Source organism: Diabrotica undecimpunctata, chromosome 1 (genome assembly GCF_040954645.1).
Source record: "Diabrotica undecimpunctata isolate CICGRU chromosome 1, icDiaUnde3, whole genome shotgun sequence".
In the NCBI taxonomy this organism is placed as follows: domain Eukaryota; kingdom Metazoa; phylum Arthropoda; class Insecta; order Coleoptera; family Chrysomelidae; genus Diabrotica; species Diabrotica undecimpunctata.
In genome coordinates this window covers 140,510,307-140,523,567 of record NC_092803.1, presented here as the reverse complement: position 1 = coordinate 140,523,567, position 13,261 = coordinate 140,510,307, and the positions used below count along the sequence as shown (strand labels likewise).

General features: G+C 33.0%; 2 protein-coding genes across 2 annotated transcripts in view; both read left to right on the top strand.

The window, feature by feature from the left end:
• Positions 1-2,915, top strand: part of LOC140435540 (lipase 3-like) — a 30,367-nt gene extending 27,452 nt beyond the window's left edge. The window contains exon 3 of the mRNA XM_072524289.1: positions 1,881-2,915. Coding sequence (XP_072380390.1) covers positions 1,881-2,611 — 731 coding nt within the window. The 3' untranslated portion in view covers positions 2,612-2,915. The remainder of the gene's footprint in view (positions 1-1,880) is intronic.
• Positions 2,916-9,655: 6,740 nt separating this feature from the next.
• nanos (RNA-binding protein nanos) overlaps positions 9,656-13,261 on the top strand; it is a 30,688-nt gene continuing 27,082 nt past the window's right edge. Inside the window, exon 1 of the mRNA XM_072520126.1 lies at positions 9,656-9,967. Within this exon, the coding sequence (XP_072376227.1) occupies positions 9,829-9,967 (139 nt within the window). The 5' untranslated portion in view covers positions 9,656-9,828. The remainder of the gene's footprint in view (positions 9,968-13,261) is intronic.

The window sequence follows — 13,261 nt, the reverse complement described above, 5'->3', positions numbered from 1 at the left end:
CCAATATATTCATTCTTAATTTTATCCTTTTTTATCACTCCACTCATTCATCTACGCATTCTCATTGCCCAACAGCCCAACATTAGTTGGGTACATCATAGCTGGTCTTATAGCTGTTTTATAGAATTTTGTCTTTAGCTTCATTGAAATTTTTCTGTCACACAACACACCATTCGCTTCCTCCCACTTTATCCATCCAACCTAAATCTATTCCATGCATCTCCATCTATTAACCCATTACTCTGTAATACCGATTCTAGTTACTTAAAACTAATAGTTTTCACAATCATTTCACCATCCAAAAACATCACATTATTTGCGATAACTCCATCTTTAAACGAGTATTTCATTTTTTGTTTTTTGTTTGCTTTCACTATTTCCTAGTAACACTACATCATCAGCATACATTAAGTCCCACGGAATATTACCCTGTAGTTTCGCTGCTATTTGATCCAAAACTAATGGGAATAAATAAATACCGAGCCTTGGTGCCATCCTACTTTCACATAAAATTTATCAGTCTCTCCCACACCTGTCCCAATACTAGTTGTTACTCCCTCATATATGTCTCTTCACCGGGATTCCTTTCGTATTGAATGCCCACCACAAAATATCTCGAGGAACTCGAAATAATCTCCCATTAGCGGTAATACAATCATTCCAACGCTTTTCTAATTTTTCGATGCCCTTGTAAAACGATTTATGTTTACTTTCAAAATAGGCTTTAATTACGGTGATTACTTCTCAATCGGACGATATATTTTGCCACGAAGCATTTTTTTTTAGATCGGAAAAAAGTGATAGTCACTGGGTGCTAGATCTCGACTACACGGTGGGTGCGAAAGCAATTTAAATTCCAATGTTTGCATTTTTGCATTGATTTTCATCGACATGTGACACGGTGTATTATCTTGGTGAAACAACAGTTTTTTCTTGAACTTATGTGGTGTTTTCTTTGAGATTTGGTCTTCAAACGCTTCAATAAATCATTATAGTATTCGCTGTTGATTGTTTCTCGATGTTTCAAATAGTCAATGAAATAATTCCTTGCGGGCCCCAAAATACAGAGGTCATAAACTTTTCGGCGGTGTGTTGCGTTTCGCTTTGGACGACTTTCTCCGGATGCTGTCCACTCAGATGACTGCAGATTTAATTCCGGAGTAAAGTAGTATATCCATGTTTCTTCCATAGTGACATGTCAATGCAAAAACTCAGACTTATTACAATTAAACATGCCCAAACAGTGCTGAGATTCAACTGTTGTTTTTGCTCGAGTGTGAAAAAAACACGGCACCCATTTGGAACACAAATTTCTCATACCCAAATGGTCATGTATAATAGTCAAAATGCTATTGCATTTATTAACTTTATAGTGTCAGCTATCTCTTGCAACTTCACTTTGCGGTTTTCCATAATAATTTTCAGCATTTTTTCGATATGTTTGGGAATAAACGTATAATTTGCTCTTCAGCTCAGCATTTTTCTCAGCATGATTGGTACCGGTACGACAGCATTTGAATTCGGCAAACCATCGTTTAATGGTTATAATCGGTAGAGCAGAGTCCCGGTAACACTTTTTAAGCCATTGATCAGTTTACACTGTATTTTTCCCATCAAATACCAGTGATTAATCAACATACGAAATCCATTGTTTATAAAAATCACAAGAATAAAGTCGCATAAAGCACTGTAACTCGGTAAATAATAATCCGAATGACATAAACATTTTAACAGTACCTATGCTTTTGAAGGTTACTACTACCCAAATGTCAAATGGAAAATTCATTGTTAAGGTGGTTAGTTATTCTAGCTTTGCAATATTTGTTTTTGATTTGGAACCTACACTGATTAATTATTAAATAAAATCTTATCTGTTTTAGGAAAAGCTGGAGATCTTCTTTACATTGGACACTCAATGGGAACAACACAATTCTTTGTTTTTTCATCCCTTTTACCCGAAATAGCTGCCAAACATTTTAGACTGATGGTGGGACTAGCTCCCACCGCTTACATGACTCATATAAGATCACCAATAAGGTACTTGGCCCCCTTTTCAAATGATTTAAATTGGATAGCAAGTCATCTGGGAATTACAGAGATAAAACGGGAGAGCAAATTTTTCGAGCTGTTAACGTTTATTTGTGAGACGTTTCAAAGTAAGAAAATTTGTTCGAACGTGCTCTTTCTGCTTTGCCCTTCAGAAAAAAATGAAACGAATACGGCTATACTTCCGACAATTTTCGCCCACGATCCAGCTGGTTCATCTGTCAAAAATTTTATCCATTATGCTCAGGAAATAAAGGACAAGGGTAACTTCCAGTATTTTGACTATGGTGCTAAGCAAAATATGATTATATATGGCAATGCTACACCACCTTCATATCCCATTAAAAGAATTCAAGTTCCTATTTACCTTGTGTATGCTCCTAATGACATGATGACTAGCTCTATAGATGTATTAAGGCTATCGAAGAAACTAAGAAATCTTGCCGGTTTGTACAAGGTGCCTGATAACAATTTCACCCATTTAGACTATATTTTTGGTAAATATGTTTACCAGTTAGTGTATAAGCCAATATTACAAGTATTACGTAATTATACGAATGTGTAATTATATTTATAGATTTTTATTATTTTGAGGGGCGAAAAATTCTTAGAGAAGATATTGTTTTGTATGACTAAAAGGCAGTACATATATACATATATATATATATATATATATATATATATATATATATATATATATATATATATATATATATATATATATGTAATTTACTGAATATGAGGTTTATTTATAATGAGTTGCATTTACACTTTAATATTTTATGAAACGACATTTTGTGTGGAATAAATAATTTTTCAGAGTTTTTGGCCACATTTAATTTAATTATAGAATAAGGTAATGGAAATAAATTTTAAAAATCTGGTTTTATTTTATAATTTACTCATTATGCCTCCAGTTACATAGATTATATATGAACACAGCTTTAAAAACTATGGATCGCGTAAAATTATGATAGTTTTGAGTTTTAACTCTAATAACCATAGATCAATTTAGGCCAGGCAATGAAGCAGTAAAAAGCTCAAAACCTACCAATTTTTTGCAGTTGAACGGATCTCAATGAAATTTATTATTATTATCCAGATTTAGCCATACAGCTCACACTCCCCATAAGGGGAAAATTCACTCATCCCAAATATGGTATCTAAAGGATTGAGCTGTGGTGGAACTCTTTCCGTGATATCGAGACCTAGGTGAGTTGATATGGTGAAGTATCTCCCAAAAATTTTCGTAAAGTAAGGTTCATAAGAAATATTACTGTAATGTTGACAGTTGTTCGTCGTGTCTTTAACCCATCCAGCATTGTTGCTATGAGTGGCTGGCATCGAAAGTTGGTTTCCCCACAACTCATGAATTGCTTCTTGGCTTGGGTAGAATTTATTTTTATTTTCTACAGTGAAATTCAGTTTCCTATAGAAAGCCTTCTCTACATGCTCAAAAAGTAAATTGTAGCATGTTCGGTCGTTACTAACTTTATATTTCCTTAGACGACCTGAATAAACGGAGAGTTTTTGTTTTAATGTGTCCAGGCAGTGTTGAGCTGTGTTGTTTTCTGGATCATGTTGTAAGTGTCTTGGAGTGTTCATAATTATTCTTCTTAATCCTCGGATTATTCTGTAATTTGTCTAATATCCCTTCGCAATAATTCAATTTTCCTCAGCAGTCGTTTTTGCCAGGGTGCAATTCTGTTTTCAGTTCTTCCGATATTACTAGCCGATACTAAATCAGCATATGCAAATATTTTAATGTATGGGCTTCCACAATATAATTGAGTAGGACTTCAGTGTTCACAATTTATAACAGTTCACCTAGTTTCTTACAAGAGTTTATTTTTGGTAGCAGTGGTCTGATAAGTGGGTTTGTCCCATTAAACTCTTGTACGGCACGTGCCATTGCACTTACAAAGCTATCGTGCAACCGGTTGTTGTCCTGCTGTGTATTAATAACAGGTTAAGTTTCTTGCATGAGAGGCTTAGGAGTCTACTCATTAGGGATTTCATTAGGAATTTGATCTACAACTAGCTCTGGGTTATGAATCTCCCGTTCGACTTCGTTTCTGATGGTGTCGCGTCTAGTCTCTGAAATAAGATTATTTCTTATAGTTACCCGATATTGATCTGCTATTCTCTGTTCAGATACTTGAATTTCTGGGTCCGGCCTGAAAAATTCGACATACAGATGTTGTCGATAGCTGATCGATTCTTGACTGAAGTTCGTCACCTTGTACAAAATTACAAAAAAAAAATACAAAATACAATTTTTTGTTTAAAACAAAAACAATATTTTAACTATAATATAAAACGGTCAAGTCTGTTTTTGAACTGGTAGAAAAAAAAGAGACATTGTTTTCACTTAGGTTATTCCAGTTCTCAAAAACTCTATTTGGTAGAAAGTTATGTCTTGATCTTGTAGAAAAGTTCTCTTTTTTAAGTTTAAACTGGTGACCTCTGAGTCATTCATCTTGATTTATGGTAAACATTTCATCAAAATTTACAAAATTAAATTTTAATATTTTAAATGTGGTAATTAAGTCTCCACGTTGTCGGCGAAGTTCAAAGAAGTTAGGTTAGCCATACTAAGTCTTTCTGCATAAGAAGATCTTCTCGGTCTCAAAGGAATTCGAGTGGCTTTTCTTTGAACGTTTTTCAACAAAGTTTTGTCTCGAACCAAATCAGGATACCACATTGGTCTAGCGTATTCAAGAATGGGTCTTACGTAAAGAGTGCAAAGCTTACAAAATGACTGCATTAAAACTCTCGAAAAACACCTCCGAATAAGATATAGTCTGGAGTTCGTAAGTTTACAAAAGAAGTAATATGCTTGGACCAAGTTAGGCTGCTGTTTACGATAACGCCAAGGTCGTTACACTAGAATACAGAATCTAATTGTTGCCCGTTAAAAAGGTACGGCACAAGTGGATTAGTTTTACCAATTGGAAGCAGTACACATTTTCCGCATTTAAGGTTAGTAGCTACTGGCAACACCAAGTTAAAATATAAGTCCATTTGGAGTCCTTCTGTCACAGCGCATTGAAATATAACAGAGCACGTGTTTGGGGGTTGTGTTTCGTTACTTTTAAAACAGGTGGCGCAACGTTTTAGTTCATGTAATCAGAAAAACAGGAGGTGGCCACTGTAGAAACAGAGACTCTGGCCACTGTAGATCGCCCTCCCCTACTGCGATCCTAGCAGTAGGTGATCCAAGCGAAAAAGCAGCAGACAAATTATAGTTGTTAATAAATAAAATCCTAATTGGAATAAAACATGAATAATCAAACAAAGTGAATCTAAATCAATTCACGTTAATTTTTTAATTAAAAAAATCCAAAACAATACAATTGGAATAAATGATGCAAGAAAATGATGATACAGAGATTGCAGAATAAAGTATTAAGGAAGATCGTTGATGTTGCTTAGTACATCAGATACGCTCCACAAGGACCTTGAGATGGAAGAGGTAGATAAAGTTATCAAAAAGATGGCAGGTAGTCACGAACAACGCCACCTTAGTCGCTTAAACATCGAAGCCATTAAACTTCTCTAATATACTAGGTTAGAAAGAAGACTCTAACGAATGGGATAGATGAGAGAAGGGGTAAATCGAGGGAAGCAATCCAAACAACATGCGCGACTCTATTAAAGCGTGACAGACGAAGAAGAAAGAATGGATGTCTGATGAGATAATGGATATGATGGATGAAAGACGTAAATTCAAGAATAAAAATGCAGAAAAATACCAGCAGATCCACAAAATCATAAGAACGAAAATTTGAGAAGCCAAAGAAAAATGGTTTTCCAACGAATGCAGGGAAATAGAACAATACGAACGAAAATACGACAGTTACAATATGCACAAAAAAATAAAATCAATGACAAACAAGAGGAAATTCAATAATTCACTCAACAGCATAAAAGATGGCGATGGAAATCTTATCTCGGAGCCATCAACGATCTTAGAAACATGGAAATCATACATAGAAAAATTATTTGCATCTGACAGGACTGATGATCACCTATATGGAGAAGGAGAAACAGGACCTTCAATCCTTAAATCGGAGATAGAAGATGCCATTGCAGCACTAAAAAACAATAAGTCGGCAGGTCCGGACAATGTACCCTGCGAAATATTAAAGATCCTATGTAAATCAGACAAACAGTTCCTTGATAATCTAGTTGAACTTTTTAACAACATATATAATAGCGGTAAAATCCCGGAGAACTGGCTGCAGTCAATATTTATTATAATCCCGAAGAAACCAAATGCCCAGATCTGTGATGACTACCGGCTTATAAGCTTAATCAATGATATCACTAAAGCGTTCACTAAGATCATTCATAGAAGAATATATGATAAATGTGAGTCAAATATTGTTAGATCGCAGTTTGGCTTTCGGAAAGCACTTGGTACTAGAGAAGCAATTTTCGATTTCCAGGTGCTTATACAGCGGTGTAGAGACGTTGATAAGGACGTGTATTTGTGCTTTGTGGATTTTAGAAAAGCATTTGACAATGTCAATCATGAACAATTGATAGATATTCTGCGAAAGACAGGTATTGACGACAACGACATTCGAATTGTGGCAAACCTATACTGGGGTCAAACAGCAAGAGCAAAAATTGGCAACGAACTCACTGAAAGTGTGCAGATCCAAAGAGGTGTCCGTCAGGGGTGTATATTATCCCCACTCCTATTCAATATTTATTCCGAAGAAATATTTAACAAATGTATGGAAAATGCAAATGAGGGCATAAAAATAAATGGCGAGTTAACGAACAATATAAGATATGCCGACGACACGGTGATCCTTGCAAGTACCATAGACGAATTACAGCAGGTAATGGAAAGAGTTTATTCAGTTAGTGAGGAATACGGCCTGAGCCTCAACTTCAAGAAGACAAAGTGGATGCTGATAAGCAGGAAGCAACAGCCTGCTCGACAGTTACGGATAAGTAACATACCAATTGACCATGTAGAATCTTATGTGTACCTTGGCACCAACGTAAATGCAAAATGGGAACAGGCTACAGAAATTAAGGCGAGAATAGAACGAGCTAGAGCAGCATTTAGCAATATGAAAAAGCTCCTCATAAGCAGGGATTTGTCTCTTCCCCTAAAACTACGTCTTCTTAAATGCTACATTTTTCCGATCTTACTGTATGGTGTGGAGGCCTGGACGCTGACGGAGACGCTCACGAGAAAACTAGAAGCATTCGAAATGTGGGTGTACCGACGCATTCTTCGTATATCCTGGACCGAACATGTCACCAACATAAAGGTAATTCAAAGAATCGGAAAGGAGAAAGAAATCGTGAATACAATTAAACAAAGAAAGCTTGAATATCTAGGCCACATATTGAGACACGATAAGTACCGTCTACTGCAATTGATTGTCCAGGGAAAAATAGACAGTAAGCGAGGGCCAGGCAGGAGAAGACACTCGTGGCTCCAAAATCTGAGGAAGTGGTTCGGGCTCACATCGGTCGAACTATTCAGAAGCGCCGCAAACAAGATCAGAATTGCCATGGTAATAGCCAACGTTCGCAACGGACAGGGCACTTGAAGAAGAAGAAGAACGAAGAAAACCATTTGAATTAGTGTAAACTGGTAACTAGTGTACAAGCAGAGCATAGGGCTGTGTTGTATGTTATTTATAGAGCACAGTTTTTAGATAAAATAAGAGGGACACCATAGGGTAAGCTCGTATAATTTAAATATCATTTAGTAACTGAATAATATTACAAGGAATACTAGTGATCGTGAAAGTTGGAGTGCAAGCTCCGACAGAGGCAGAACATCGCCAGACTAAAAGGCTACCTCGGTCGTAACTATAATCAGAATTATCAAAAGACGCCAAAGAATTATGGATTAAAAACCAATGTGAAGAAATGGAAGACTCTAACAGAAAATACGTTAGCTTCAATATGTACAAAAAAGTAAAATAGATAGCAAGGATTCGGAAGAAAGACTACATTGGTGTAAGAGAACAGAAATGGAAAGCCTTTGATAAATAAAGAGTGAATCCGGCCCTAATGTATTAAAAAAAGGAATAGAACACGCAATAACAAATGTTATAAATGAAAAAGCAACGATGCCCGACAAAATCCGTTCACGACTATTAAAACTCATGAACGACAAATCTATTACAATACTATTACAGATGTTTAACACCATATTATTCAATACTGAATATTCCTTAAGAATGGCCCACATTCAATACAATACCAGAAACAGCTAATGCAAGAAAATGTTTCGATCACCGAACAATCTCATTAATGAATCATTTGCTTAATGTGTTTCTAAAAATCATTCGTAACAATATACGCCTGTTTTATAGATTTCGAAAAGGGTTTTGACAAGGTACGCCATGATTTACTAAAAGAATGTTCTTGAGAGCGAAGACATAGAAGATAAAAATCTGAGAATAATCCTGAATTTATATTGGTATCAGCAAGCAAATATAAGAATAGAAGATGAAGTTTCAGACGTAATAAGATTAACACAGGATTATCGTCTATAGTGATCATATTTGCCAGGAAGTTTTATCAAGCGCAAATGAAGCACTAATCGTTAATGTGTAAGTGATTAATAACATTAGATATGCAGGCGATACTGTGCTGTTGGCAACAACATTGGAAGATCAACATTTACTAGGGAATATGAATAGAGAATGCAATAACTATGGTTTATAGATTAACACCAAGAAAACCAAGTACATATATGATCTTTATCAAAAATCCAATTCATTATACAAACATAATTATAAATAATACCCCCATTCAAACGGTAAATAATAATTATAAATACCTGGGAGCTGTGATACACGTGGCAAGTAAAAAAAATATTGAGTATTGAAATTGTTAGGCCCATTTTCATAAAAATGAAGAAACTGTTTAATAATCTTGATATCTATAAAAATGTAGTGTAAAAAATTTTAAGATCATAAGCGTTTAGTACCTTTTTGTATGGCGTAAAAGTATTGACTCTCAATCAGTTGCCTTGAACGAGTCACAAATAAAAAAGTATTGCGTCGAATGGACAAAAGGCTCAAAGTACATATAAAAAAGAGAAAAGTGTAATAATTGGACCATCTAATACGTGGACAAAACTACACATTCCTACAAAATGTAATGCAGGGAAAGATTGAAGGACAAAGGAATCCGGGCTGCAGAAGAATCTCCTGGATGAGAAATCTGAGACAATAATGGTTTGGTTGCACCACAAACGAACTGTTTAGAACAGCTGTTAACAAAGTTCGAATAGTCTTAATGATAGCCAATCTCCTACATAAGAAACAGAAAGAAAAACAAGTCTTATCGAAGTTGTAACTCATAAATAAAAACTATTTAGGGGATTTTTTAGAGTTTGGCAACAGTGCCTTCTCCTCTGTTCCTACACAGTCACTAAAAATTGGTCTAAAAAATTAACGCACTCTCTTACACCCGTTGTCGATGTAATAAATATTATTTCATACAGATAATGTCTAACCTTGAAACTGACGAAGAAATAAACCCTTGGATATTTTGTCGATAGATACAAAGACTTCCATTGTTTATATCGTTAGAAGTGATAGCGCAGGTAATTTTTGAAACAAAGAAACTATTTTTTAACGTAATAAATAAAAACATGGGTTGTTTCTCCCTCCAGCACAAGACGTGACGAAGTGTGTAACGGCATTATATTTTGTTTTTTATATTTAGTATTAGCGAAACTGGTGTACAGGCATTTTTAATATTAGCTATTTCTGTGATAAACGTTTGTTAAACATGGATTCATCTAAATATACATTTGAAGATTTGTTTAAGTTTGATTTAGGGTTGAATATCCAGAAGCCTATAGAAAATATCCTTGAAGAAACAAATAAATCGACTAATAGTTTTCATCACGAATCTATGGACAACAGTTGTAAGTAAAAGTTTGACTCGTCTATTTGTGTTATTCATTTTTCAGTTTCTGTAAGAATTAGGTTAGGATTTATCAGATAAATTAATTTTAATTATTTGCCGGTTTTTTAAAGTTTTTTAAAAATTTAAATTAAATTAAATTTAAAACCCAATGTTACTAAAAATCTCACTAGATTCTTCTTTTCTAAGTATATCGACTTTTCACTTACTAGTCACTAGATAATCAGCAATTTCCGGGAGACAAATAGCACTATATGCAGCTATTCTTGATATTTATTATTTTATTATTTATTATATTTTTATTATCTTGTCTTTTAAGTTATCATTAACCCAAGAGATGCAACATAATAGTGTAAAATTCTAAACGGATTTGCTACTTAGATTAGAATACTCTGGTGTGTCGGATCAACCTATGGATGAACGGTACGGCAAGATGTGGAAGTTTGTGGCTCGGTGTGACTCCATAGATCTGTACAGGATGGGCTTGTACGGTGTACGCCTAATAAACGGGTATATATATATATATATATATATATATATATATATATATATATATATATATATATATATATATATATATATATATATATATATATATATATATATATATATATATATATATATATATATATATATATATATATATATAAACGAAATAACAAGAAGTCCAGAGACCTCTCTCTGATAGCAATTTAGGTGAACCGCAAATTCAACTAGAAGTATCCTTTTATGCATCTACGATTCACCTTTGAAAATACTATCTTTTTCGCTCTTTACGTAGAGAAAGACGTTTAAATGAAAGTAAAAGATTGCATTTCATTTCAATCGGAACTCCACCATTGCTCTACACGTGTTTCGAGTTATTTAACTCATCATCAGGAACACTTGTGGAAGTTCAGCTGAAATGAAATGCAGTCCAGTATTTGGTTTATCGTAGGTGAATCGTAGATGCATGTCGAAGTAAAAGGATACTTCTAGCGTCGTTCAAGAGGCTTTGAATTTGCGGTTCACCTAAATTGCTATCAGAGAGAGGTCTCTGGACTTCTTGTTATTTCGTATATATATATATATATATATATATGTATATATATTCATATATATATATATATATATATATATATATATATATATTCATATATATATATATATATATATATATATATATATATATATATATACCCGTTTATTAGGCGTACACCGTCCAAGCCCATCCTGTACAGATCTATGGAGTCACACCGAGCCGCAAACTATATATATATATATATATATATATATATATATATATATATATATATATATATACATATATATATATATATATATATATATATATATATATACATATATATATATATATATATATATATATATATATATATATATATATATAAAATAAAGTTTTATTTTGAGGTTGCAGTCATTAATAGGGCAGGAAAGTGAAACTCTTTGTTCTTTAATCAAGAAGCAAATAAATTTTGCGAAAGCTTGATTAAAGAACAAAGAGTTTCACTTTCCTGCCCTATTAATGACTGCAACCTCAAAATAAAACTTTATTTTACATAACGTGTCAGTCAATAATACCTAACTACTTTATATATATATATATATATATATATATATATAATATATATATATATATATATATATATATATATATATATATATATATATATATATATATATATATATTTATATATACAGGATGGCCCATCCTTTAAGCCCTAGTATTTGTACTGTTTTTTTCGTAACGAAGTTTTTTTCTTCACAGAACTATACAGGACCATTAACACTACAATTTAAAAATAATGTGAATTATACAGGGTGAATAAAAAAAGTGGTATATCTAAGTTATATTTTTTCTTCTAGAATATTTGCTGACCTTTTTGAATTGTCCGTAAAAAATAAGCTATACTTTTATGAGTTTCCTGTACCTAATACAGGGTGTTTTGATTTATTAGACTTTTTCTAAAGAGTTTGCTTCTAATTAGGTTTTAGAAAAAATTAAATGTCTACGAATCCAAGAATTGGAGACAAATTTTGTCTTGGGACTTAATAATAGACAATTTGTTATATTTAAACACATGTTTATATTAAAAAACTTTTACAAATTGGTCAAAATATTAGATTGTTCTATTAGCAAATTCAAGCTGTAATAACGTGTTTATTTTAAATGAAACATTCTATATTTTATGAAAAATTGTCTGTCGTATGAAACATTTACTTAGTTTTCAATCTATATTAGGGTTTTGTATACCTATCTCCCATTTTTGAAATATTTAAAGATTTCCTAATTTATAAACTTTAACAATTTATAATTAAGTATGCCATGATACATATCATCAAAAATCTGCGATATACCCACCTAGTCTAGATTCTGTTAACAACAACATTTAAATTTTATCATTTCATCACATAGGATGTTTTATCATTTTAGTTGAATTTCGCCTACATGTGGCATTGAATAATATTCTTATTTTAAATGGCATACCATATCGTCGGTGCAATGTTAAAGGCACGAATGTGCATATTTAAAGTTTTGAGAAAACTACTTTGTAAATGGTTACAACAACATATAAAAATCAAATAATACATTTTCAAACTATCTATCTGGCAAGTCTATGCTTGCCGCGATTTACAAAAATGTCACAGCATAACATTTATTTTTTTGTTTTTTTTTGAAAAAAAAAACACATTCGTGGTATTAGCTTTGTAAAATTTATAAAAAAAATCATTTTCGTTAAAATAGAAAACTAGATTTTGCAGTAAACAGGAATTTATGGAAACATTTTTTTTTAAATTGGACATGCTGTCAAAATACAAAAAATAAAAAATCATCCTGGCAAACAAAAATACACTAAATGGCAACTTAAACTGTAGTATGAAAATAATAACTTAAATTAAACAGAACAGTTCCAAAATTCTTAAAAACAAAAGGTTTTCTCATTCTTAGTCATGGTCACTGTCTGTGGCTTCGTCAATATCTGGCTCGGCTAAGCTATCCCGGATGGTTTGGCTTGTTTGTAAATTTTCGTAAAAATTATGATAGGCTCTAGGAATCGTGTGGTCTTGGCACATTTTTTGTAAATCTTTTTTTTTTGCTTCACACATAGGTAGTGCTGAATTATAGGCTTTTTTACTGCTGTGGGACGACCTGGGTTTTTTGTTTTGAGACAGTTTACCTCAATAAACTCTGCAGAAAAATCAGTCTTGTAATAAATTTTTGATGGCTGTTTTTTTAAGTAACGAAGCCAGCAAATGCTTCTCCAGGGAATCGTTAAATTAAAGTTTGTGCTTG